Below are 27,410 nucleotides of genomic sequence, written 5' to 3'. Positions count from 1 at the left end.
TTATCAGCCTGAGTTAGTTAGTTGTGCTAAATGATTCAGAGTTCATGTTTAGATTTGCTTGGAACACAAATTTTATTGCGCATATTGAAGGGACCGTGTTCCTTGTTGCTGTTCATAAGCAGGTTTGGGATGACAAGAAAGGACACATGGGCATGTACTGCAGTCAACATGCCTTGCCTTGACTACAGGACCAGTATTGTAAGAAATAGCTCCAAATATCTGTACACATACTTTACATTTAAGCAGCAGCATCTATAAAACTGTACCTGTTCTTGCGTCTCTTGAGTAACACAAATACTTTTCCTCCTCTTGATTTTCACAGGGGTGTCTTCATCTGCAGGCCTCTCCACTCTCTTCAAAGGAGGTCTGATCCCACTATTTGGCATAGAAGGGGACCTGAACAAACCTCTTGGCCTAGTCTTGATTATGGATGCCTATAAAATAAAGTCAGTTAAAATAGCATTCTACGCTACTGAACAGCTAACTCATGCTTGTAAAATGCATGAGATTAAACCTACTTTATGTACAATGATAATCATGGACTACAATAGCACTATGCAGCTTGTATAAAAAGTGTACTTACAGCATCTATGTTGTCTTCATCCTGCTTTTTAACCAGGGGTGCAGTTAGGAGACTTGCCATTCCAGAAGGAATGCCAGCTTCGGGCTGTTGGAAATGAAATAAATCGTGGTTAATTTACAAGCTCAAACTTACAGTTCATGCTCCCCAGCGCAGTGCTGATTTCAACAAGAAATGAGCAAAGGTGAGCAAACATTTAATTTAATATAATGTTAATAAACTCCTTCCACAACCGATGTTAAAAATGTGGATATGTAAAAAACTCACTTCTCACCTTTTATGTATTCAAATCCTAACCTACTGTACATGAGGCATCCATTTACATATTTTGATATTTGATATGTTCAGAGGCTATAAAAAAAGTACAAGAATGATCCAAAAAATTCAAAGCAATTAACCACCCTGTTCTGCCAATAAGTTTTAGAGATGGGAATAGACTAGGATGGCAAATATAAAATACAATTACAATGAACACCCAAGCACCATGCACTGTAAAACAAACAGGCACAGTGATTTTTTTATATGTCTTATCTTCATACATTAAAGAATAATTTCTTATGTGATCAGCTATCTGCCTATATTTGTTTTGCAATAAAACAACTAAAGAATTACTCAATTTCAGAATCTTAGATCTGATAAATCAAAGTTAACCATTCCTCCTTTGTTAGCATGTGCATTTTTTTCCCATCCCCAGGTAACACTTCACTGCTGAAACATAGTGGGCACCAAGTGTCATGCAACTATATTAAACAAAACCAATGACTATCAAGGGACTAGGCTCCCTTCAAAATCTGGGTGCAGTCTCACTTCAGCCTTGTACAGACTTGCATGGAGAACAGTCTGCCTTTCGGGCTATATAGATCTTTTAACTCTGATATTAGGAACACAGCTTCTTGAAGGTTAATTTTTCAAAGGGCTTCCGTACCTGTGGGACAAACTTCCTTGCAAGATAATTTTTGGGTTTACATAAAATTTACTCTAGGGATTAGCATTATTGCAGTTATCAGGATAAATCTAATGGCATACTATACAGACAGCAAGTTTAGCTATAAAATCCAGTGCTATACAACTGATGCACAGAAGCACTCTACCAAATGTATTTACTACATCAATACACCTACAGCAAATTCACCAGAGGCATGCAGAACTTTTTTACCCTCCACTGTATAACTGCTGTACAAACACTACACAAACAGGAAAGATATTTATGAGAAATATGAGTAGGGTGTCCTCAGTTTTTCAACGTCAGACTTTACTAGCAATGTCATTCAGTTTCTTATAACCAAATATGAACCCAAATTTGCAAAAACATTCCTTGAATGTAAAATTATTAAACATTGCAGTACCTGAGAAAAGCTTTTTTTTTTTTTTTTTTTTTTTAAACCGTGCAATAGCAACCCCCACCCCCTGGGTATAATGGACCTCTGCATCAACACCTATTCACAGCCTTTAGTTTACTTATTCCTTTGTTCAAGGGTAGAGTGACAGCTTAATACTTTAATTCCACCAACCAAGAGAAATGGGTGTGCCTTCGGCTTTTACATACAGTACAGTCAAAAAGGGTGCAACACCCACAACAGCTTCTGGTGCAAACTCTCCAATTATTGGCTGATGTGGCACTGCAACAGGAGTGAGGAATATCCTCAAAAGACAGCCTACCAAAGTTAGGGGACCTTGGGCTTCTAGTGGTCACTAGGCTGCAGGCTGACAATTGTCACCTTTGCAGAAATCAGGCCAAGTTCCACTCATAGCCAAGTAAGAGGACTGACCACCACATACTTCAATGCAACTAAAGAAAAATGGTAGGAGATGGTAGGCATTTTGCTCAAATAGTTTTAGGCCTTACATGAAAAAAAAAAAAAAAATCAATTGTCTCCCAATAAGTACCACCTTTGCAAAACTTAAAGATAGTCTTGAAACGGATATTTTCTTTCACGAGTCTCCTATACATTCTCCAGGCTGTTCATTTTTAGAGCCTAGCTTTCTGTCATTTAGCACCACCATTTCAATTTAAAATCGAAAGCAAACCACCATGTTTCAGTATAGTACAGACAGTACTAGTACTACACTCTGCAGCTTGGCCATTAGTACTACTCTCTCTGCAGCTTGACCCAGGACTGAAACGCCTAACTAGACTGGCTTCACCACCCCAAAAAGGGCTAGTTACATTACTTCGCATACATCTTCATCTTGAACCAGTTTTATTGGGTGCTATTCAGTGCATCTACCCCATGTAGCTACAGGAACCCTTCCATCTTGCTACACAAGTCCCTCGCCCTGCTGAGTTTTCTTCTGCTTTCCTAATACACCCACTGCCTTATATGTGCTCTACACAGTACTTAGACTCCTAGTCTTCTCGTTAGAGTAGTTATCCAGCCTTACAACTCCATAACAATACCTACCATGCCAAATACTCCACTTGGCAAGACAGACATCTGCCCTCACTTTGGCCCATTAGAAATGAAGACCATTAACGCAAAACTGTAACAAATGTAATTGGAAATACTAGACACATAGGCAGGTAGACCTCTAGATTAACCCCTTCCCTTTGGATTCTCTCTCCTGTATGCATTTTAGATGCCAAAAACCCAGTAGAAACGGCTGCCAGACAACTGACAAACAAAAAAGTTTAGCCCAAAGTCAAAAATCGGGAGACTCCAAAAAAAAAAAAAATAAATAAAAACCTATTACATTCTAATAAAAACCTGTCATTCTAAGGGGATCCAGTATCTGTCTGCTTGGGTCATTCTAAGGGGATCCAATATCGGTCTGCTTGGGATGACACGGTCAACAGACCACGATGCTTTGCCACAGATGGCCTGCACCTGTCGCCCCTGGGATTCTGGATACTGGCTAAGGCTCTTGCTGCCCCTATAGTGCCTTTTTTAGGCAAGGTTCAAATAAATTCACCACCATAACAGAACAGGCAAGCAAAAACTGAGGGTAATGCTACTCAATGCTAGAAGTCTAAATCTCAAAATGCACTCACTCGAGGCACTCCTTAAAATGGAGAACATCAATATCTGTGCAGTGACAGAGACCTGGATCAAGGCTCCAGAGAGCACCCCTGCACTACCAGGCTGTAACTCGTACCACACTTTTCGGCCACGTAACCTGGACCGAAACACCAAAAGGCGGAGGTGTGTCCATATTCATTAAGGATATCCACACCTCCAGGCTAGTTGCTCAGCATAATGCATCCAAGGTTATCCAAGTGCAACTAACTCTGGGCAAAACTGCAATCCAAATTGTAGCTTCCTACAGATCCCCCACCATGCCCCAGGACTCCCACTCCTCTTTTCTTGATGTACTGGAAAATATTAGGGTTCAACCAAATACCCTAATAATGGGCGACTTCAACTACCCCACCATTAACTGGGAAAACTACTGGTGTACCAACTCCTTAGCTCAACGCTTTCTGGAATTCATAAACTCCAATGCCTTGGATCATCTTATCCACACCCCCCACCAGGGGCAACAATATCCTACACCTAGTCATTACCAACATGAGTGACCGGTGTTCCACACCTGAAGTCAACTCCTCGTTGGTCCGATCCGACCATAAGCTAATCACCCTTGATATCCACATCCTGCCCCCAGGAAACCACGGTAAATTCCTCCAAAGCCAAATTCATGCTTAAGACAGAAGTGGTGAACTTCATGACACCCATGCAGATGGACAGTACAGTTACAACTGCTGAATCCTACACAAATGTACTCTATAAGCACTTAGAGTGCATGGCTCGTGCTATCCCAAACAAAACCAAAACGCTATCCTCCAAAAAAAGGAAGCCAATCTGGTGGTCTCCTGCCATAAACTGTACAACAGAAGGAAGAGACTGTTGCAAGAGAGTAAAATACCAAGAGTTGAGGAGCTCCCTGGTCAGCCTCAGTAAGAAGCGGAGATCCCTTACAAGATCCTCCAAAGATAGCTACGAAAACAAAATTGCCACTAATTCTAAGGACAACCACAAAGTATTCTATAGCTATGTCACGAATCTCGATGGCAACACCCAGATCTGCTCTGAGTTACAGCACAACGGCACGAAAATTACAGAACCAACTGATATTTCCAACATCCTGGCAGATAGGATCAGTGCTAACTTTAACCCCACCCCCCCCCCACCCCCTAAAGGGCCCATATCTATACAGGAAGAATGCAGAGTCCCTGTAATCACAACTACACAGGTAAAAGCTGCACTCTCTAAAGCCAAAAACATAGCATCCATGGGACCAGACAACATCCCAGGCTGTGTTTTACACAAACTTCAGAATGAACTGGCTCCCCACTTAAGCACCATGTTCAATAACAGCCTTGCATCAGACTTTGTGCCTACTGAATGGCACACAGCAACAGTTATCCCACTCCAGAAAGGGGGAGCCACCACTGATCCCGGGAACTATCGACGTTATTAGCCTGACAAGCCTGGTCTGCAAGGCCATGGAACATATCATCATGGAACTCAAGCAAAGGACATTGGTAACCTCCAAACTCTGGATCCCACCCAGTTCGGGTTTGTGAAAGGCAGATCATGCCTCCTGAACCGGATAGACTTCTTTGAGGCGGTCACCAAAGCCGTAGATGAGGGTAAGGTGGTTCACACAGCTTTATCTTGACCTCGCCAAGGCTTTCAACACCATCCCCCATTCTGGAATTCTAGATAAACTCACTAAACTAGGTATAAATCTCTACGTCACAAGATGGGTTGCCAACTGGCTCAGTGACAGAACCCACACTGTACAAATTGCAGACTCCAAATCTGACCTCAAAGCAGTGACAAGTGGAGTACCACAGGGTTCCGTCCTGGGACCTCTCCTGTTTGGTATTTACTTCTCTGAAGTACAGGCTAACACAGAAGGCCTCTGGCCAAGAATGTTCGCAGATGACTGCAAACTAGGAACCATAGTCAAGTCCCCAAATTATGTGGACATCCTACAGAAGGGCCTCGCTGAGACAGATGCCGGGTGTCAGAGCCATGGCCTCAAGCTCAATGCCAAAAAGTGCAGGGTCATCCCCTTTGGCAAAAACTCTGTACCCATGAACTACCACAAAGGCAGCAATCTAAACACCGAATGTGTGATGAGACCTTGGGACCCAGGTGGACAGTAGTCTCTCCTTTGATGGGTCACATCGCCACAATAGTCAAGAAGTCCTTCTACATGGTACACCTCATCATAAAAGCACACATCCGGGGGGGGGGGGGGGGAGAGGTCATTGTTCCCCTCCACTCGACACTCATTAGACCCATTATAGAGTACAATGGCCCTTTTGGAATGTACCTTACAATACATCTGCAGCAGCTAGAAAGGCCACAGAAGTACCACAAAGAGGATTACTAGCCTCAAACAAATGCCCTACACTGACCACCTCAAAAAACTCCAGCTTTACTCCGTGGCATATTGCATACTCCCGAGGTGATCTCGGCCTAACATATAAAGCTATGTCAAACCAAGAAATCCCAATCCCTCTGAGCTACACGCTCTAGGGACCCAAATCTTGTCACCACAATAAACAGGACATGCTGGAAGGATAGATTCCTGTCCCAGAGACTTCCCATATTCTGGAACAGGCTACCCATCTAGGTCAAGCATAGTTCTTCATCAGCACTTTAAGAAAAATCTTGATGAGTGAATGGGAAAATAGGAAATACACCCTGGGGATCACTTCTGTGTCTCTGCTAGACAGTGGCATAGGAAAATAACTTTCTTGGGTGGCGTAATCCAGGAAACCTTGTTGGCTAGGCTTATGTAGGCCCTTGGGCCGACAGCCTAGTACCTACCTATGAACATTTATAAACTTTGACAAGATTAAAAAAAAAAATTCCTGCAACCCGCCCCCCATGACATGTTCTTAGCAGTTATCAGATTTTTAGAGCATTCATATGGTACAGGACAAAAGCTGAGCCTGTACGCAACACACTTAAGCCTGATCCGGAATATGAGTGGTAAGGCAAGAGCTCATTTTCAGTCTCAACTCTCATCTGAGTGCTACTGTTCCTTTATACACCAAACCACTGCCATGTGTTAAGTGGATGGAATCATACTAGTAGGAAGTAAAATCTGCAACATTTGAAAAATCAACTCTACAATACTGGCTTACTATGCTGACCAGATTTGCTCCCAATACACAGTGTTCTCTCCACCAGAGAGTAGATGGTTCCAGTCTCCTTGAAGGTCAGGGTCTGGAAACATCTGCCCAAAGACCAACTGAAGTAGAGAAACCAAAGATAGTACCTGCATTTACATTTCCCTGAAATCCTTACTGGTGCATTGAGATGGTCTGAAAGCAGATTCCACTGCACTTGCAGAGTTAAATAAAGGACCCTTATGAATGGTTAGGCATGAAGAAGCACGCAGACAACAGAAAGGCTACAAGACCCACCACTTAAAAGCCAAAAAGAGGATGGGCTTGAATTGTCATCTGCTGGATTTGGAGGGGGGGGGGGGGTATTTTCAATGAAATATATTTGCAAAAGTCATGGTATTCTGAGTGTACCAATGGACATTATGGACAGTTCACCTGACACTTTGCAAAGTTGATTATACCAAAGGACCAAACCTGTGATAAGCAAAGCTATTGATGCCAACTACACACCATGTATGGAGCTGCCAATCATCTAGTTTTGCAAAGATCTTTGCACCTTAGAATAAATGCTCCTGTTACTATGGGCAAGCACTTAGCAGTGATGCGGTCTATGGTGACACCCAGTGTCAAGGATCTGCACTGAAACTGGTAGCTCATATGTACAAGCAAGAGAGTCTTGTGGATTCCTTTGCAGTTTTGCCACACAGGAATGAATCTTGGAGCTGCAAAGAGCCCTTCCAGTTTTCCCCAGGCAGACTAGCAGAACAAATTGGACTGAACCAAAGGGCTCATTTACAATATACTAATTTATGCCACTGAAAAAAGAGTAAAGCACTAAACTACACAGAACCTGTACTCTTTGACAGATGTGCTCTTTTCTGGAGCAACAGGACCTCTTGGATGATGTTTAACAGCAGGTTCCAGGCTTGTTTTACTGTAGCCTATGGAAAGCATGAGATATTGGGAAAAAACAAAAAAAAACAAAAGTAATCAGAGAGGAAACAAAAAGGAAAATGAACAGACTTTCAAATAGTGTCTTTTCCACCTGTCACTAGTGACAGACTGCCTGTTATGCAAACTGATGAAGGCAACTGGCAAATAGTTTGGGATGTAACAGCCGCTTCCAGAAAGGCCATGTGACGCTCGACTACTTTGCAGAGAAGGGAATCCTCCTGGAGTATTTTTATTCGGGAAATTGCCACATCCTCAACGGACACCCTCCAGAACTCTTAGGTAAATACTAGACTAGCTGTGCTTATGGAACATTTTATGCCTACCCTATACTTGTGAGGTACCATTAAATCTACCCCAACCTCCCTTATGGAACCCCAACTGCCACTGGTCATGATCTGTTCTCTAAAGTGGATGCTGAGGAGTTAGTAATTTTACTCAACTTCAGGAGAGCAGTACCTAAACAAGTCTGGGGAGAGGAAGCTGCCCAAACTCTCCGACAAGTCAATTACTCTCAAAGCACTAGAAGTCAGAAAAAGGAATTGATCAGACCTATAGAAAGGCAATTAGAAAGAAAATTCCACCTCTGAGAAAACTCTGTAGCCTGGGATAGTTTAGAAGTGCAAGACAGGTGGCTTCTGGAAAAGGGACCTTTAGCAATGAAGATCATAAGTAAAGGGGAGGGGCCAAGGTAGCTTTGCAAAAAAATTAGCCAAGCTAAACAGTGCTGTTCCTTGAAGGGACAAAGATGAAGCTTCAACTACAGGTACTGCTTGTCATGTTACATTCATGCACTTACTGACGGTATTTTCTTAGACTAGACAGTTCTCAGCTAGCATAAGAGCAGCAGCACCTTATGTTAAGACTAGTATAAGAAGTGTAGAGCAGTCTGGCCAAAATTTTAAATTTATTCATTCATTAGCCAGGTAAGTTAACTGATCACAGATCCTTTTCAACCACAACCTGGCAGGCTGAAATACAATACAGTTCACAGTAGCCCATAATCGTGCATACTCTGGGGAGGTGTGAGATGAAACATGCAAACTCCAGCTCGGCTGGAGCTCAGAATTGAATCCCACAGCCTTGGGACCAAAAAGTAGGAAAAATTAAGTCTTCTTACACCTCTCCTCCCAAAAAAAAAATCATAAAAGTATTTTCAGTTTCACTATTTTTTAAGAAAATACCTCAGCATAGTCTTCATCTAGGATATCCATGAATCCATCATCTTCATCATCGTTAACTGAGCATGTTAGTGAGCATTTGCGCAACAATACAGGACTATCTTCTAATTCATGACCATCCTTCTCTGGAGAAGAAAGCTGCAAACAATTGATCAAATTCAAACAGATAATTAGTTTGAAGCACAAGGCATTTCTATACTGTTTTTATAAACTGTTAAATCTGGCAAGAAAATTTATCCAAGAACCTTTTTCAACCATATAATCAAAGAAAATATAAAAATAGCCATTAACAAAGAGTACATATTCAAAACAGTACAGATCTCTCCAAATAAAAACAAATGCATTATAAGACAGCGTATGAACTATGCATAACTTGAGGAAAAAAATAAAAGAAACCACCTTATACAAAGTATGCAGGATGGCAAAGAATAAACAGTTACAATTTCACTCAGTTTGATGGAGATAGCATTCAAAATGGTATCCTTCCTCATTTGCCATTTTCTAGGCTACCATGCATATCTTGTTTTTATGTAGCGTGAAGCAAATAATCAGCATCCACACAAACAGCAATAGACACAGGAGAGAGATGCAGTCTAGTGCAAAAACAATGGGGAGGTTGTTCACACCCTCATCTCTAAATATAAAGTAGACACAACTTGTATTTTCTGTTTGACCTCTATTACAGCACATGCAACAATCATTTTCAATATACAGAGAATGACACTAACTGCTCTCACTGTTGAGAAAGCAGCTGTTGAAGAGCTACAAGAACATCCTGCTGACTGGGAGAACTATTGGCTCATACAACTGCTAAGACATGTAGAAATACATACATTTCTTGCATGAAAATCAGGAGGGAAGAATAGTGGCTGGGGACGGGGACCTAATTTATAACCGAGTGGAAATAAAATTGATTCTTCATTAGCAAGGAAATTTACTGCATATGTTCAGGAAGAATTGCTTCAGCTTCAGATTGTAAAAACCTATCAGGGAACAAATATACTAGACATTGTTCCTAAGGAAATATTATTACTTCATTTTACCACCAGTGTTGTGCAGAGATTACGGGGTTATAAATGCTAAATTGTTGCTAGAAAATTCTACCAAACTGAAAGCTAAGTGAAAAGATGGACAGATAAAGAAGCAAAATCAGTCACTCTGTAAAACTCACTGGAGTGATGCATTCAGTGGAAAAACTGCAGAAGGAATGTGGCAAGTTTTGAAAGAGAAACGGTTTGAATGCAAAATGTTTATCAGGATCTCGCCAAACATCAGGAGGATATACTTCCATAACAACAAGATACTGGATTAAGATGAGACAACAATATAAGAAATGGAAAACTGGAGAATTATAATGGAAATCTGAAATTAACAAGCTGGACAGAGTCAGAGGAACAAGATAAAGAAAAAATATGACAAAGATACTGAACATTAACAGTAAACCATTTTATAGATACACAGAGTGGACATTCTAAAATGTATTCTAAACAAACAAGCTAGCACTGAAGGAAGGCTTGACAACAACACTCAAGTTGAAAGCAGGCTTTATTAAGTGAATTCAGGAACATAAACGCAGGAATAATCCGCACAGCATTTCAGTCAGTTAAAAATAGACTTCATCAGATAAGATGGTCTATTGAGTGTTGTTGTCAAGCCTTCCTTCAGTGCTAGCTGGTTTATTTGGTTCTTCCAGTTTGTGAGCACTTGCCCGGATATACTTTTTTGGTTCTAAAATTTATTCCCAAGGCACAGATTAGAGAAGCAGCTAGGATCCACCAAGGGGAGATAAAACTTTACTGGTGACATCCAGGCAACCTCAGACACTGAAATTATTACAGCTATGCAAACTGAACCCAAACAAAGCATGGTGAGGAAAAACAAAAATAGTAATAATGACCCAAGAACACTTCAGTATGAACGCAACAGTACCATTATAATCGATTATTCACTAAATCATAAATATGGGAAGATTCCTCAATACTGGAGACATGCACTTGTTAAACAGATTTTTTAGAGAAAGGAGAGTTATGTTGTACAAAAATAATGAATGTTACTTTAAACAGTTAATATTGGAAAGGCTGGGACTTAAAACACTATCAGCATGCATATGCTGAAGAGACCTACCACCATCTGTGACATTAACAGTTATAAATGAAAAATTGTTCAATGTAATTTCTACAAGTTTTGGGTGCATACACAAACTAAAGTTATCAAATAATGGACAATAAATCAGAACTAGGTAAAGATGCAATCTGGACAAGATGGATAGCTGCATGGCTTACAAATAGGACATGGCAAGTATGCAGCAATTGGACAGGTGAAATTCTAAGTTACAATCAGGGTGTCCCACAGGGTTCTGTGATAGGCCCATACTTGTTTTAGGTATCTTTCAGATCTCATCTCATGTGTTCTGAAGTCCGTATGCCGAAGACTTGCATGTATTACTGAAAGGGCAAGAACTTGACTAATTTAAGCAAACTGTTTAGGCACAGGAGAATAACATGCTAATAAATGCATCAAAAACCAAGCATATGAGATTTGGGAGACAAATTGAAAGGTGAATATTTAAAACATTAATTTATAGAATAGAGGAAATCAGAAATTACAAAATCACTGTTGATTACATAAGGCTAAAACTAAAGTCTAAAATACAGAACCTTAGTAAGAAAACAAGCACGAGTAAATTGGAAAGACTACAGTGGAAATGCACAAAGCATTGATGGATGTGAAAAATGTGTTCTGCAAGACTAAAATATCTGAACTTGTACAATGTCGCAGATATTTAAGAGAAGACAGTATTCAGGTATATAGAGCATTTAGAGACTGCTATATTTGGGAATGTTTGGGTTTCTCAAGTAGCAGCAGTGAATCAGATAACCTAAACAGAAGGTTATACAAGAATGAGGTGTATTAACTGGTTCTCAGAGTAGCTGACGCATTGAATAAACCACCAAATTACATTACAGCAAGTACTAGTTCATATATTTTAACAACCTAAGCAGTAGTTTATATATTTTAACAACCTGGACGCTTATTACAGGAAAAAGAAGTTATGTACTCACCATAACGTCCCATCTGAGTAGTTAAGACTTCATTTGTCATCAACCTGGGAGTTTCGGATCCGACATGGATCCGAGCCGGCAGCTTTCCATGCTAAGAGCAGAGCTCCAAGCTCCTACACTGCAACCTCCTTCCAACCCTCAGATCGAGTTTGCCACCAACCACGTGACACACATCAACCCAAGAGAAATAACCTGACCTGTTCACACAGACTAAGCTTACAATACCCAGTAAGTCTAACTCCAAGGACGATCACAAACCACCAAGGTCAGGGGGAAGGAGTACATAACTTCTTTATCTTTAGTAGTTCACTTCATTTGATCATCAATCTGTGGGACAGGGTCCTCAGCTACCAAAAACCCTTGGGAGGCCCTTAAGGAAGGATATTCCAGAGCACTGCAGAACCAAGAAAAGCCCTTCCTCTAGATACCATGTACAACTTATGAGTAATAAAAAAAGTGAGAGGAAGCCCAGGTAGCCGCTGAACAAATGTCACCCAGAGAAACTCTGGACCAGAAAGCAGCTGAAGTAGCCATAGAAATCCATCTAGCAAGAGTCACCTTCGAAAAGTACAGTTGTGTACTTACCATAAATGTAGATGTTGGAGTGTATTCACCGTTGCAGACATTACTCTTGGGGTTATCCTGCTGGCAGGCTACCCGCAGTCTGCCTGAAACCCGCAGTCGGCCTGAATTCCAAAGTCCTGGTCCGGCATCGGTTGCGGTCGCCTCTTCCCAGACGTCAGTGCGCCAGGGGTATAAAAGATGCAGCAGACGCCATTTTCTTAAGTTTTTCTTGCCCCAGATGTCAGGTGCCCCCCAGAAGGGTAGGCTAAATAGATTATGCCAAGAAACATGCATGCACTAAGGTAAACATTTCTTTCATCTACAAGCAAATACACCACATAGGTTGTATAGAATAGAGAAGTACAGATGAGACCCAGCAAATGAAAGGGGGATGGTGGGAGGGTAACCTGGACTGCAACAGTGAATACACTCGAACATCTACATTTATGGTAGGTACACAACTGTACTATGTTCATCATGTTTCACTGTTGCAGTCATTACTCTTAAGTTGAATCCCAAAGCTGAGGATGGGTGGCTGGGCTAAATAGGATTAGGAGAGGCTATGAGGCCCTGCAGAACTGCAGTGGCAAAGCCTGCTCTGGCTTTAGAGTAGAGAGGTAAGTGGTTCAGCTTTGTAAAAGTGTGCACTGAACTCCAAGTTGCAGCCTCTAAGATTTCTTTGGTTGGTACTCCTCTGAGGAAGGCTGCTGAAGTGGCTGCTGCTCTGGTAGAATGTGGCCTAATGCCCTTAGGCACTGATTTGTCATGCTGTGAATAACAGAAACGAATGCGATGGCCTATCCATTTAGAAATAGTCTGCTTTGAGATAGCCTTTCCTTGTGATCCTGCAGCATATGCCACTAAAAGCTGCTCAGTCTTTCTGAAAGCTTTAGTTCTGTCCAAGTAGAAGTGTAGCTGTCTGTGTATGTCCAAAGAATGCAGAAGTCTCTCACCTTTGTTCTGCGAGTTTGGATAAAAGGTAGGCAAGTGAATGGTTTGGTTAAGGGCCACATTGACCACCACCTTAGGCATAAATGTAGTGTTCGTCCTCAGAGAAACCCTGTCTGAATGGAAAACGATAAAAGGTTCCACAGCCATGAGTGCCTGTAACTCAGAGACTCGTCTTGCAGAGGTTATTGCTAGGAGCAGAGCGGTTTTCCAGGATAAGAAATTTTATAATCAGCCGTTGAGGCTGGCTCAGAAGAAGGTAGTGTGAGGTTTTCCAAGACAGAATTGAGATCCCATGCAGGTATTGGTGCTCTCCTTGGAGGTCTTATGTTTTTGGCCCCTCTGAGATACTGCCTTATTAAAGGATGAGAAAAAATAGGTGGTTCCGTATTGTAATGGGCTGAAATGGCAGAGGCATGAATTTTAATTGATGAAAAGGATAGGCCTTTGTCCAGCATCTCAGTTAAGTACTGTAAAATCCGAGGAATATTTGGTACAAACGTGTCAATTCCTTGTTCCTGGTTCCAAGCACAGAATCTCTTCCATTTTTCTGCTAAGATTATCTGCTACTGGGCCTCCTGGTCTCCAAGATAACATCCATGACAGCTTTTGAAAGAGGAGTGTTCTGAATGGCCACATTATCCGCCATGCTGCCAGATTTAAGGTCCTGAGTTGGCTGTGCAGGATCTGATTGTTTTGTTAGGTCAGTAAGTGAGAAGTTTTGAGGCAATGTCCAGGCTGGACCTTGAGACAAGTTCTTTAGGAATGGATTGGTTAACAGTGCTGGCGAGGCCAGTCTGGGGCAATCAGTATCAGTTTTGGCTTCTCTTGTCTGACTTTTAGGAGTACCTTGGGAAGGAGAGGCAGTGGAGGAAAGGCATATACTGTTAGGTTTTTCCAGTTGAAGGATAGGGCATCCACTTTCCATGCTAGCTTGTGATACCTCCTTGTGCAGAAGCTCTGTAATTGGCAGTTGTGAGGGGAGGCAAATAGATCTATCTGGGCATTCCCATTTCCTTGTTATCATGCTGAAGACTTGTGGATCCAGTTTCCACTCGTGGGTATCCATGAGGTTTCTGCTGAGCTAGTGCTTGCAGGTGAATTTGATAAGTCAATGCTGTGTCCCACAAAGTCATGGCTTGTCTGCAGAGGGGGTAGGAATGTGTGCCTCCCGGTTTGTTTATGTACCACATGACTGTAGTATTGTCAGTTTTATCAGTAGCTGTCCTGGATGAAGTAGGTCCTTGAAAGCTGTCAGGGCATTCTGAACAGCTAGCATCTCTTCTTGATTGATATGAAGATGCATCAGGCTTATGGGCCATGTGCCCTGAATACATTTTCCTGCCATGTGGGCACCCCAGGCATAATCTGAAGCATCCGCTGTTAGTGTCTGCCTGGCTGTGGGTAAAGTGAATGGCTGTCCCTTGTTGTGGTGACAGGCCTGTGCCCACCATCGAAACTCCTGTTGCAGGCAGGGAATAAGGGTAATTAATGTTTCCAGGCTGTGGCAATGTTGAGCCCAAACACTTTTTAGATACCATTGTAGTTTCCTCATATGCAGTCTGGCATATGGAATTAGCAGAATGCAAGATGCCATGAAGCCCAAAGCCTGCAGGATTTTCCTTGCAGATAACTGGGTCTTTGTTGCCAACATTTTGAAGTAAGAAGTCAGTTGCCTTTGTTTGTCTGTCGTGAAATAAGCCATCTGGGCAGTTGTATTTAAGCTTGCACCCAGGAATATTATCTCGAGAGGGTACTAGTTTTGATTTCTTTTCGTTTACTATGTACCCTAAACAAATTAGTAATCTTTTTACAAACGCCAGATGCTTTAGTAGAATGTCGGTTCTCTGCTTGAATAAGGCAGTCGTCCAAGTAAGGATATATTTGAATTCCTCTGTGTCTGCAAAATTCAATTACTGGTGCTAGGCATTTTGTGAAGACCCTGGGCGCAGTAGATAAGCCAAAGGGCAGTGCAGAGAATTGGTAGTGCATTGAGCCAGCTATGAATCTGAGGTATCTTCTGCAAAATTGTCTGATTGGGACATGCAGGTATGCCTCTTTTAGGTCCAAAGTTACGAGCCAAGCCTTCTTGCCAAGCATTGGTAGTAGCTGCTGCACAGTCAACATTTTGAATTTTGAAACATCCAGAAATGCGATAGGTCCAATATTGGTCTTCAGGCTCTGTCCTTTCTGGGGACCAAGAAAAGTCTCTAGTAAAATCCTTGACCCTGCTCTTGTTGTGGTACTTGTTGAATGGCCCTCATGTCCATGAGGAATGAGACTTGCTTTTGTGCCTCTGCCCACTGATTGTGTGGCAGGTCTGGCATACCTTTTGCCCTTGGCAGGGTGTGAAAGTGGAACCTGTAGCCCTGAGACACTATGTTCAAGACCCATTTGTCCTGGGTAATTATGTGCCAATTTGGTGAAGAAAGTGCTAGTTTTCCCCCTAAGGGGGCTGCCAAAAGATAAGTGCTTGGATCTGGCAGAGGAACATCATTGGGACCGTTTCCTGTATGGTTGCAATTTGTCTTCTCTGCTTTTGGAGGTAGAAGCACCCCATTGTTTAGGCCTGTATGAGCCTTGGGGCTGAGATCTGCCTCTTTGGGGCCTGACACTGGAAAGGACCAATTATTTGTAGGCCAGTTCCTGCTAAATCTGGGTGGCTGTACCTGTAAGAAATCCTTAACTGTCTGCATGGATTTCACTTTATCCTCCATTTTCGTGGCTGTACCTGTAAGAAATCCTTAACTGTCTGCATGGATTTCGCTTTATCCTCCATTTTCTTCAAACACCTCTTCTGTCTTAACACCAAAGTATCATGCTGTAATGCAGCATCCAATAATTTTGCTTTAACATGATCAGGTAGATTCTGTTCCTTTAAACCAAGCATGCCTTCTAATGACAGAACCCGTAACAGCGGCCCTGCAAGAGGCCTCCAGTGAATCAAAACCACATTACAATGCTTTCCCACTTGTTCAGATGCATGGAATAAATCCTGCATTTCCTTGTTATCTGAGCCTTCAGAATTTGTCAACATTTTCTGTTTAACGAAATGAAAGTAAATGCCGCTGAGCAAAACAATGAAGGATATCGAAAAAAGACAGTCACATAGATCTCCTAAGTCCAATGGCCAAAAATGATAATCCAAACGCAAGCAAAACTTGTAGAAAAGCAGGTTTATTTATAAAAATGGGTGAGCGCTTTCGCAATAGCTTCTTCAGACCTCAACACATAAAGCATCAGAAAACACTACTTTAAAAAAACAAAAAGGCGCCAAAATCCTATCCACATCTTAAAGGTATATGACTCATTAGAGCCCATTAAAAACATCATATATGAATACCCATGAACAACTAATAGACAGAGCAGCATATAAATACTTCTAAACAAAACTGTATAAACAGACAATCATCATTAAAATAGGTAAAAGAAATATATATAAAAAAGATGTAACAGTGTCTATAACATTCAAAAAACATGTAAACACATACAGTAGGTCAAATAGAACCTATTAGCCACAATATAAAATTCTAAACCTCTTAACATCTCTTGGCCAACAACCTCCTAGATTTCAACAATGGACGTAGGGGAACCCTTCCATTCAGACCTGGGGTAGTATCAGCCCTAAACTTGATAATCCAATGGATTTCCCTGGTCTCTGTGTAGTTGCTGATATCCCCTCTTCTATGTGTTCTTGAGATCTGTTCCAAAATTCTAAACTTGAATTGGTGCTCTATACCTTCCTCATTCGTGTGTTTAGATAGTGCATTGTGTAGAGTACCCTTCCTCGTATGGTACACATGCTCACGAATCCTATCCCTTAATGTCCGATTGGTCTTGCCTACATAGTAGGCTGGACATACTGTGCAACAAGCTAGATAGACCACATCTCTGGACATACAATTACCTCTCGTTCTGATATGGTAGGTGCCAGAGCCATAGGGATAGTGAAAAACAGGGTCAGTCGCTATATATGAACAAAAGTTGCACTTATCACAGGTAGTCATATAGGGACCTGATGGAACAGGAGGATCATGATATATTCTCGGGTAGCAGAGCAAACTTTTTAAATTCTTTTTGTTACGATAAACAAACCTTGGTCGAACACCTGTGAGACTCTTAATAGTTGGGTCCACTGATAAAACATGCCAATGCTTGAAGAAGACATCTTTAAGTGCACCAACATCCCTGGTGTAAAAAATAGGAAAAGCAATTCCATCATTTAAATAAGATCTACCAATGTTGCTATCCAAATCCTTCCCTATCTCTCCTGTGTATATTTCCATGGCACCTTCTGAAAAATATGGTTTCGCTCCATCTGTCCTCAGATGTTGAATGTCCCCCATCCCTCTGGAGATGTCCAAGTGGTTATAGCCACGTTCCATTAGCTTGCTGCTAAGGTCTCCTAATTCATTTACCAAGTGAGAGTCTAGGGGTGTGTATCTAGACATCCGCATAGATTGTCCCTTCACTATGTTCTTGTATACATAGCCAGGATGCATACTTGAGCGATGCAACAGTGTGTTCCTATAACAAGTCTTACGGTACACACCCGTATTGACTATCCCACATGGTAATTTATCAACAAAGACATCTAAAAAAGGGATGGTGGTCCTCGACCAATCCATAGTGAACTTCAAGAAGGTGACAGAGGCATTGATCTGTTTAAAGAATGATTCTAGTTGTGTAGAAGTACCACTCCATACAAGGAAGAGATAATCTACAAAACGCCTATAGAATGGTACAAAATCCTGGAACAAACCATTCTGAAAAAGATAACTATGTTCCCATTCTGCCATGACCAAGTTGGCGTAGCTATTTACACCAGGGATGTTGGTGCACTTAAAGATATCTTCTCCAAGCATTGGCATGTTTTATCAGTGGACCCAACTATTAAGAGTCTCACAGGTGTTCGACCAAGGTTTGTTTATCGTAACAAAAAGAATTTAAAAAGTTTGCTCTGCTACCCGAGAATATATCATGATCCTCCTGTTCCATCAGGTCCCTATATGACTACCTGTGATAAGTGCAACTTTTGTTCATATATAGCGACTGACCCTGTTTTTCACTATCCCTATGGCTCTGGCACCTACCATATCAGAACGAGAGGTAATTGTATGTCCAGAGATGTGGTCTATCTAGCTTGTTGCACAGTATGTCCAGCCTACTATGTAGGCAAGACCAATCGGACATTAAGGGATAGGATTCGTGAGCATGTGTACCATACGAGGAAGGGTACTCTACACAATGCACTATCTAAACACACGAATGAGGAAGGTATAGAGCACCAATTCAAGTTTAGAATTTTGGAACAGATCTCAAGAACACATAGAAGAGGGGATATCAGCAACTACACAGAGACCAGGGAAATCCATTGGATTATCAAGTTTAGGGCTGATACTACCCCAGGTCTGAATGGAAGGGTTCCCCACGTCCATTGTTGAAATCTAGGAGGTTGTTGGCCAAGAGATGTTAAGAGGTTTAGAATTTTATATTGTGGCTAATAGGTTCTATTTGACCTACTGTATGTGTTTACATGTTTTTTGAATGTTATAGACACTGTTACATCTTTTTTATATATATTTCTTTTACCTATTTTAATGATGATTGTCTGTTTATACAGTTTTGTTTAGAAGTATTTATATGCTGCTCTGTCTATTAGTTGTTCATGGGTATTCATATATGATGTTTTTAATGGGCTCTAATGAGTCATATACCTTTAAGATGTGGATAGGATTTTGGCGCCTTTTTGTTTTTTTAAAGTAGTGTTTTCTGATGCTTTATGTGTTGAGGTCTGAAGAAGCTATTGCGAAAGCGCTCACCCATTTTTATAAATAAACCTGCTTTTCTACAAGTTTTGCTTGCGTTTGGATTATCATTTTTGGCCATTGGACTTAGGAGATCTATGTGACTGTCTTTTTTCGATATCCTCCATTGTTTTGCTCAGCGGCATTTACTTTCATTTCGTTTATCTTTGTGCTTGGAGTTTCGCTGAGCATTCACTCTGCCGGCTCTTTTGTTTCATTATATTTTCTGTTTAAGCAGTGACATTAAATATTGCTGATATTTAAGCATATAAAACTGACAATTTAAAGCACTTACAGCCAAGGTAGCAGAAGTGTAAACTTTTTCCCCCCATCTGTCCAGTGCCCTAGAATCCCTATCAGAGGGGACAGGGTTTTTTGCAGTGGAAGCCTTGACCCCCTTTGGGACCCTGAGATATAGTTTCTAGGTCAGCAGCAGGGTTTTTATATAGAAATTTATAAGAGTCTGGAACCCTGTAATATCAGTCTGGCTTAGCAGGTGCAGGGGGTAAAGAGTCAGGAGACAGGCTGGACTCTGAAAATACATCTACAATGTCTAGTACAGGTGGAATAGCAAGAGGTCTGTGCGGAGGTAGTAAAGTCTGAGCCTTTTCCTAGATTCTGAGTAATCCTGGCTCTCCCAGTGAAAATGCTCCCTTCATGGTATGCAGGGTTTCCCCAAAAGAATAATCCTCAGGAGGAGAGGCTGAAGGAATAGATTCTTCAGCCTCAGAATCCTTATAGGGAGGAATAGAGTATCCCTGTTCAGAAGAGGAATAAGAGGAAATTGAAACCTGTCATATTCTGTCTCTTGCATAGGCCTCTTATCGGGGGGGGGGGGGGGGGATTGGAACCCCTGATCAAAGTAATTAGGTCTTTGGCCATTTTAAGCATCTGTTTCTTAGGCATGGAAGTCTGTCCAGGAGAATGCTGTACTTGTTTCTTTGTCTTTAGAGCCGTTTTAGACTTTGTCTTTGAAGCTGAGGTTGGCTTGACATATAATTGTGTAGGTCTGAAAACACCCTCAGAAGCCGATGCCTGCTCAGCGGCTCCGGACCCATCTGAGGGAATAATTTCTGAGGGTCCAATACCTTGAGTATCCAGAGGCCTAGTTGGCTCCATGTGGGAGTCTGAAGCGGCCTGTGGTTCCGAGGTAGCGGGCATCAGGGACTGCAAAAGCGCCTCATCGAGAACCGGCGACTGGCCTAGCAGGGGCCTCGTCGTCGGTTTTGAACCTCGGATGTCTGTCCTTTTCCTAGCGCTTTTTATAAACTCCAGTAGTCGGCTGTTCCGACGGCATTATATAATTAAACCTTCGGCCAAAGTAATGAAAGGCAAAATCGTACCGATGCTTAATAGTGCGTTGGTTAAATCTAGCACAAAACAGACTGCTAGCAACATTATGATCAGGGCCTAGGCAAGGGATACAGTAAGAATGAAAATTCTTATGAGGTATTTGCTTCCCACAAGACATACAACTGTTAACCTTTCTGACATCGGTCTGGAGCAAGAAAAAAAGTTTCCCCAATGGGGTACTTAGCTTTAATGAAGACTTTGGATCTGAAATTCGATTGTGAAAATCTCAGGAGTCAGCCGACCGGCACTTTAACTGCTTTTGCTTCGGGCAACGCGCGGCAAGAAAGACTGAAGAAAATGGTGTCAGCTGCATCTTTTATACCCCTGGTGCACTGACGTCAGGGAAGAGGCGACAGCAACCGATGCCGGACCAGGACTTTGGAATTCAGGCAGACTGTGGGTAGCCTGCCAGCAGGATAACCCATGAGTAATGACTGCAACAGTGAAACACGAACATCTGGTTTCCCCAAAAAGGGCTTGGCAAAGGAAACAAATAACTGATCAGACTTACGAAAGGGTTTAGTCCTATGTAAATAAAAGCGCAACTGTCTGTGGACATCCAGCAAATGAAGTTTGTATTCCCCTTTGTTTTGAAAATTAGTGAAAAATACTGGGAGATTAATAGACTGATTGAGATTTGACTCTGAAGCAACTTTAGGGAGGAAAGAAGGAGAAACCCTGTCCTTATGAAAATTAAGTATGGGGTTTTATACACAAGGCTTGAAGCTCGGATACCCTCCTAGCAGAGGTGATGGCCAACAGGAAGGCAGTCTTCGACAAAACTTTTAAATCAACTGACACTGCGGGTTCGAATGGAAGTGTAACTAAGGCCTGAAGAACCAAGGTCAAATCTTACGGAGGAGAAGGATGCTTAAATCGGAGGTCTCAGCAAAAAGGTGAAAAGTCTTACAAATCCTAGAAGCAGCTAGTGAACCTGAATTTTCTCCTACATGAAAGTGGGATATAGCCGCCAGTTGGGCCTTAACAGTGGAAGAGCTGGCCCCCTGCTGGAAAATCTGAGACAGAAATTCTAAGACGGCTGGAACTGCGGCGGTAAACTGATCCAAATCTCCGAGAAGCCCAGATGGAAAAACACTTCCATTTACTACAGTACACTTTTCGGGTGGGGGACTTGTACGCCGCCACCAGAATGGACTTAACAGGAGAAGAGAGTCCGGGAGTCTTGGCAATTAGTGGAACTGGAGCAACCAAGCAGTAAGCTTGAGGCTGTCCAGATTCGGAGGAATTCTGGAGGGACGACAAATGAGATCCGGAATGGGATTTAAGATCCAAGGCGGAACTACTAGATGATACCGTAGGCAAAGGAACCAAACTTGACTAGGCCAGAATGGGGCTAGGAGGATAATCCTGCTCCAACTGATGAGCTTTCTGCAAGAATTTTGCCATTAGAGGTAGCAGGGGATATGCATAAAGATCAGGTGGCTAAGCATGGACAAGAGCATCTCTGAGGGCTTCCCCCAGTTTAGGAATCAGAGCGAAAAACTCGCTGCACTTTGCGTTGGAAGGCTATGTGAAGAGATCACAGCAAGGCTGACCCCACCTGAGGAAGATCTGTTCCACTACACAAGGGTTCAGAGACCACTCGTAGGGGTAAAAGGATAGTCCTGCTCAGTTTGTCCGCCAAAATGTTGGACCGACCTGGAATGTGCATTGCTATCAGAAGACGGTTGGTGGAGATCGCCCATTCATACACTCGCATGGCCTCTCGACAAAGTGGGTAGGACCTTGTTCCCCCCTGTATGTTGATATACCAGACCACTGATATGTTATCTGATTGAATTGCAATTGTTCCCAGAGGAAGAGAAGCCTGAAAGGCCTGCAACATTAAAAGGACCACCCTCATCTCTAGAACACAGATATGCAGAACGGTCTCCTTCAGGGACCATGCGCCTTGGACAGTCCTGCCCGAACAGTGCCTCCCCACCCTAGACGGGAGGCATCCGTGGTCACTGTGGCTTGGGGCAGGGTCACAATAAAGGGGTGCCCTTCTCGAAGGTCCTGGGATTGAAGCCACCAGATGAGGAGGTCTTGCACAATATGCTTAGAGGAATCGGGCAACTTAAGGGCTGGTATAACAGAGACCACTGAACTTGGAACGTCCACTGTAACACTCATGTGTAGACGTGCATGAGGAATCAGATTTAAGCTGCTGCCATAGACCCCAAGGCCGTTAGAAAGTACAGTTGTGTACACTTACCATAAATGTAGATGTTAGAGTGCATTCACTGTTGCAGTCATTACATCTGGGTAATCTGCTTGCAGGTTGCCCTCAGTCGGCCTGATTAACAAAATTTTGGGTCCTGCGTCAGTTGCTGTCCCTTCTTCCATGACGTCAGGTCGTCAGGGGAATAAAACATGCAGCTGACGCCATTACATCAGTTTTTTTTTGCCCCAGATGTCAGGTGCCCCCTAATGGGGAGCAAATAAACATAAAAACACAAAGGTATACCTCCAACAAAGAAGCAAATACACCAAAAAGGCTTTTAAGCATAGTAAAGGAAAGTAGAGGTATATCCAGAAGAAGTTAGGGGGCTGGAGGGAGGGTAACCAGGACTGCAACAGTGAATACACGAACATCTACATTTATGGCAAGTGTACACAACTGTACTATGTTCTTCGTGTTTCACTGTTGCAGTCATTACATTTGGGTAGATTCCCAAAGCTATGGATGGGAGGAGGAGTTTATAAAGCATTAGTTCCAGCTATAAGACCCTGCAAGACAGCAGTGGCACAGCCAGCTCTGAATTCAGAAAAAAATTGGCAAATGATAATGCTTGGTAAAAGTATGTACAGAACTCCAGGTAGCAGCTTCTAGGATGTCCCTGGAAGGAACACTTCTGAGAAAGGCTGCAGAAGAAGACACAGCCCTGGTGGACTGAGATCTGATCCCCTGGGGGACAGGTTTTCCATGGTGCTTATAGCAGAAATGAATGCAATGGCTTATCCATATAGAAATGGTTTGTTTTGAAATAGTCTTCCCCTCTGCCCTGCAGCAATTGCTACCAGCAGTTCAGATTTTCTTCAAGGTTTAGTCCTGTCCAAGTAGCATCTTGTCCGTACACATCCAAGGAATGCAGAATCCGTTCCCCTTTGTTCTGTGGATTGGGAAAGAAGGTTGGCAAATGAATGGACTGATTAAGAGCCACACTGGATACCACCTTGGGCATGAAGGATGGCTTGGTCCTGAGTGACACCATGTCCACATGAAAGATGATGAAAGGCTCCACTTCCATAAGGGCCTGCAATTCAGATATCCTTCTAGCTGAAGTGATCGCTAAAAGGAAAACTGTACTCCAAGAAAGAAACAGTCTGCAGTAGCAGCTGGCTTGAAAGGAGGTAGAGTGAGTTTCTCCAATACAAAGTTAAAGTCCCAGGCAGGGGTTGGAGCTCTCCTGGGTGGTCCCAAATTTTTGGCCCCTCTGAGGTAATGCTTGAGCAGAGGATGAGAGAAGAGGGGAGGTTCCGTGTTATAATGAACTGAAATGGCCGAGGCGTAGATTTTAATGGAGGAAAAAGACAGGCCCTTGTGAAGCATCTCAGTTCAGTATTGCAAAATCTGAGGTAAATTGAGTGCTGCTGTGCTCACCCCTTGAGATTGGTTCCAGGCACAGAATCTTTCCATTTTTCAGCATAAGATTTTCTAGTGCTAGGCCTCCTTGCCTCTAAGATGACATCCATCACAGGTTTGCTGAGGGATAAGGGTGAGTTTAAGTAATTAGCCAGGCTACAAGGTTCAATGTTGGAAGCGGAGGGTGCAGAATCTAGTTCTCCTGCTGAGACAGCAGGGAAGGGTCTGAGGCAGGTGCCATGCAGATAACTGCGACACACTGAGCAGGAGGAGGTACCAGTGTTGGCACGGCCAGTCTGGAGCAATCAAAATCATACTTGGTTTGTCCAGTTTGACTTTTAGTAGAACTTTGGAGAGCAGAGGCAGCAGGGGGAAGGCGTACACTGATAGGTTTTTCCAGCTGAAGGACAGAGCATCCACTTTCCAGGCTTGTTTGTGGGGAGTCCTTGTGCAAAACTTGTCCAATTGGTAATTCTGGGGGGGGGGGGGGGGGCAAACAGATCTATGTCTGGGCTTTCCCATTCCCTTGTCAACATGTTTAAAATCCTTGGTTCCAGTTTCCACTCGTGTGGGTCCATGAGGTTTCTACTTAGTCCATCTGCCAGTGTACTTAAATTTTCCTGGCAGGAATTGAGCTTGTAGGTGCACTTGGTTGCTCAAGGCTGTGTTCCACAATGCCGTGGCTAGTCTGCAGAAGGGGTTGGAATGTGTACCCCCCCTGCTTGTTTATATACCACATAACCGTGGTGTTGTCCGTCTTTACCATTAGTTATCCTGGAAGAATGTAGTCCTTGAAGGCTGTTGGGGCATTTTGTACAGCTAACATTTCTTTTTGATTGATATGTAGGTGCATTTGACTTGGGTTCCATTTGCCCTGAATGCACTTCCCTGCCAGGTGAGCTCCCCATGCATAGTCTGATGCATCTGTTAGGGTTTGGGCAGCAGTGAGTAGTGTGAATGGTAGCCCCTTGTTTTGGTGGCAGACCTCTGCCCACCAGAGGAACTCTAGGCATAGGCAAGGTAGGATAGGCATCAATGTTTCTAGGCTGTGAGAATGTTGACTCCATAGGCTTTTTAGATACCACTGTAGTTTCCTCATATGCAGTATTGCACATGGAATTAGAAGAATGCAGGAGGCCATGAACCCCAAAGCTTGCAGTATTTGTCTTGCAGATAGCAGGGTTTTTGTGGCCACTTGTTTGAAATAGGTTATCAAATAAATTTGCTTTTCTGGCATGAGCTAAGCCATCTGGGAAGTTGAATTCAAGCTTGCTCCCAGGAATGTAATTTGTTGACAGGGTACCAGTTGAGATTTTGTTTTGTTTATGGTGCATCCCAGACAAGTTAGAACCCTTTTTACAAATGCCAGATGATTCAAAAGTATGCCCTGGCTTTCTGCCTGAATTAGACAATAGTCCAGGTATAGGTATATTTGAATACTTCTTTGCCTGCAAAATGCAATAACTGGAGCCAGGCACTTTGTGAATACCCTGGGCGCAGTAAACAAGCCAAAGGGCAGTGCAGAGAACTGATAATGCGTGCAGCCTGCGATTTCCTGATTGGGATGTGCAGGTATGTTTCTTTTAAATCTAGTGTTGCCAACCAGGCATCTTTGCCTAGCAAAAGAAGTAATTGGTGATGAGTCAGCATCTTGAATTTTGGAATCTCAAGAAAGGTGTTTAGAGTAAACAGGTCCAAGATTGGACGTCACGATTTGTCTTTTCTGGGTACAATCAAAAGTCTGGAGTAGAAACCTTGTCCCTTTTCCTCTTCTGGTACCAGCTGAACAGCATCTATACTTGAGAGAAAGTACTTGTTTTTGAGCCTCTGCCCACTAATTTGGGGGCAGGCCCGGCCACCCATTTGGTGTTGGCAATGTGTGGAAATGACATCTGTATCCCTGGGACACTATTTAAAACCCATTTGTCCTGGGTTACGAGTTCCCAGTTCTTTGCATGAAGAGCAATATTTCCTCCCAAAGGGGCGGTCAGAAGATAAGTGCTTGGGAATTTTAAAAGGAAGTCATTGAGACTGTTTACCATAGGGGGGTGTCTTGTTATTTCCAGATTTGGAAGTGGAGGTGGAGGTGGAGGTGGAGCCCCCCCCCACTGCTTAATTATGAGAGTCCCTTGGGACTGAAACCTGGGGTTTTTGCTGTGTCTGGGTTTGGCTCGAGAAGACCTGGAAGGGACTGGAAAGGACCAATTCTTAGTAGGCCAGTGCCTACTAAATCTAGGAAGCTGCACTTGTAAGAAATCTTTAACAGTTTGCATAGATTTAGCTTTATCTTTTTAAGAACTTCGTCGGCCTTGTTGCCAAACAGGCAATCCTGATTTAAAGGAGCATCCAACAATTTAGCTTTACATGATCAGGCAAACATTGTTCCATAAGCCAAGCATGCCTTCTAAGCACAGATCCAGTAACAGCAGCCCTGCAAGAGGCCTCTAAAGAATCAAAACCACATTGCAAAGTATGGTTTTCCAACTTGTTCAGCAGAATGCATTAAGTCCTGTAAATCACTATTTTCCACACAGTCAAGAATAAACATCATTTTCTGTTTAAGCAGTCCAATGACATGTTGCTGATATTTTACCATATGAAGTTGGCAATTTAAAGCTCTGATTGCCAAGGTTGCTGAAGTATAAACTTTTTTACCCCCATCTATCCAGCGCCCTGGAGTTTCTATCAGAAGGGGTAGGATTTTTAGCAGTAGAAGCCTTAATGCCCTTGGGCCCCTGAGAAATAGTCTCTGGATCTGCAACAGGTTTTCTGAAAAGGAACTTGTGGGACTCAGGAACCCTGTAGTATCAGTCAGGTTTACTAGGAGCAGGAGGCAGGGAATCAGGGGCCAAACTGGATTCCGATAAAACATCAACAATGTCTAGTACAGGAGGTATAGCCAAAGACCTATGCTGAGGTAGAAGGAAATCCCCAAGCCTCTTTTTTGAATCAGAAAATTCCTGGCTTTCCCAGTGAAAATGCTCCCTTAATGCAAGGTTTCCCCAAAAGAAAAATCCTCAGGAGGGGAAGCAGAGGGAATAGAATCCTCTGCATCAGAATCCTCATAAGTAGGTATGGACAAATCCAGGTCATCAGACGAGTCAGAAGAATCAGAAGAAACAGAATCCTGATCAGAAGATTCATAATCAAGTTCAGCCCGAGGCCTCTTTGGGGGGTTAACTACCCCTGATAAGAGTTATTAGACCCTTCAGCCATTTTTATCACTTGTTTAGGCATAGGGGCCCGAGCATGTGGCCTGGGCGTAGTTTTTTTTAGACCTGGATCGAGAT

The 27,410-nt window shown here is 42.7% G+C and overlaps 1 protein-coding gene across 2 annotated transcripts in view; it reads right to left on the bottom strand.

Moving 5' to 3' along the window:
- Positions 1-27,410, bottom strand: part of CDC25B (cell division cycle 25B) — a 303,696-nt gene that overhangs the window by 124,212 nt on the left and 152,074 nt on the right. For both annotated transcript variants that reach the window (XM_044064076.1, XM_044064077.1), the window contains exons 8-10: positions 8,801-8,935; positions 584-667; positions 267-434 (exon numbers count right to left, since the gene is read on the bottom strand). In XM_044064076.1, the coding sequence (XP_043920011.1) occupies positions 267-434; positions 584-667; positions 8,801-8,935 (387 nt within the window). The remainder of the gene's footprint in view (positions 1-266; positions 435-583; positions 668-8,800; positions 8,936-27,410) is intronic.

The sequence above is a fragment of the Protopterus annectens genome, chromosome 2.part2 (assembly GCF_019279795.1).
Source record: "Protopterus annectens isolate FY-2018-M chromosome 2.part2, PAN1.0, whole genome shotgun sequence".
Classification (NCBI taxonomy): Eukaryota; Metazoa; Chordata; order Ceratodontiformes; family Protopteridae; genus Protopterus; species Protopterus annectens.
This window is presented reverse-complemented; position numbering and strand designations above follow the sequence as displayed.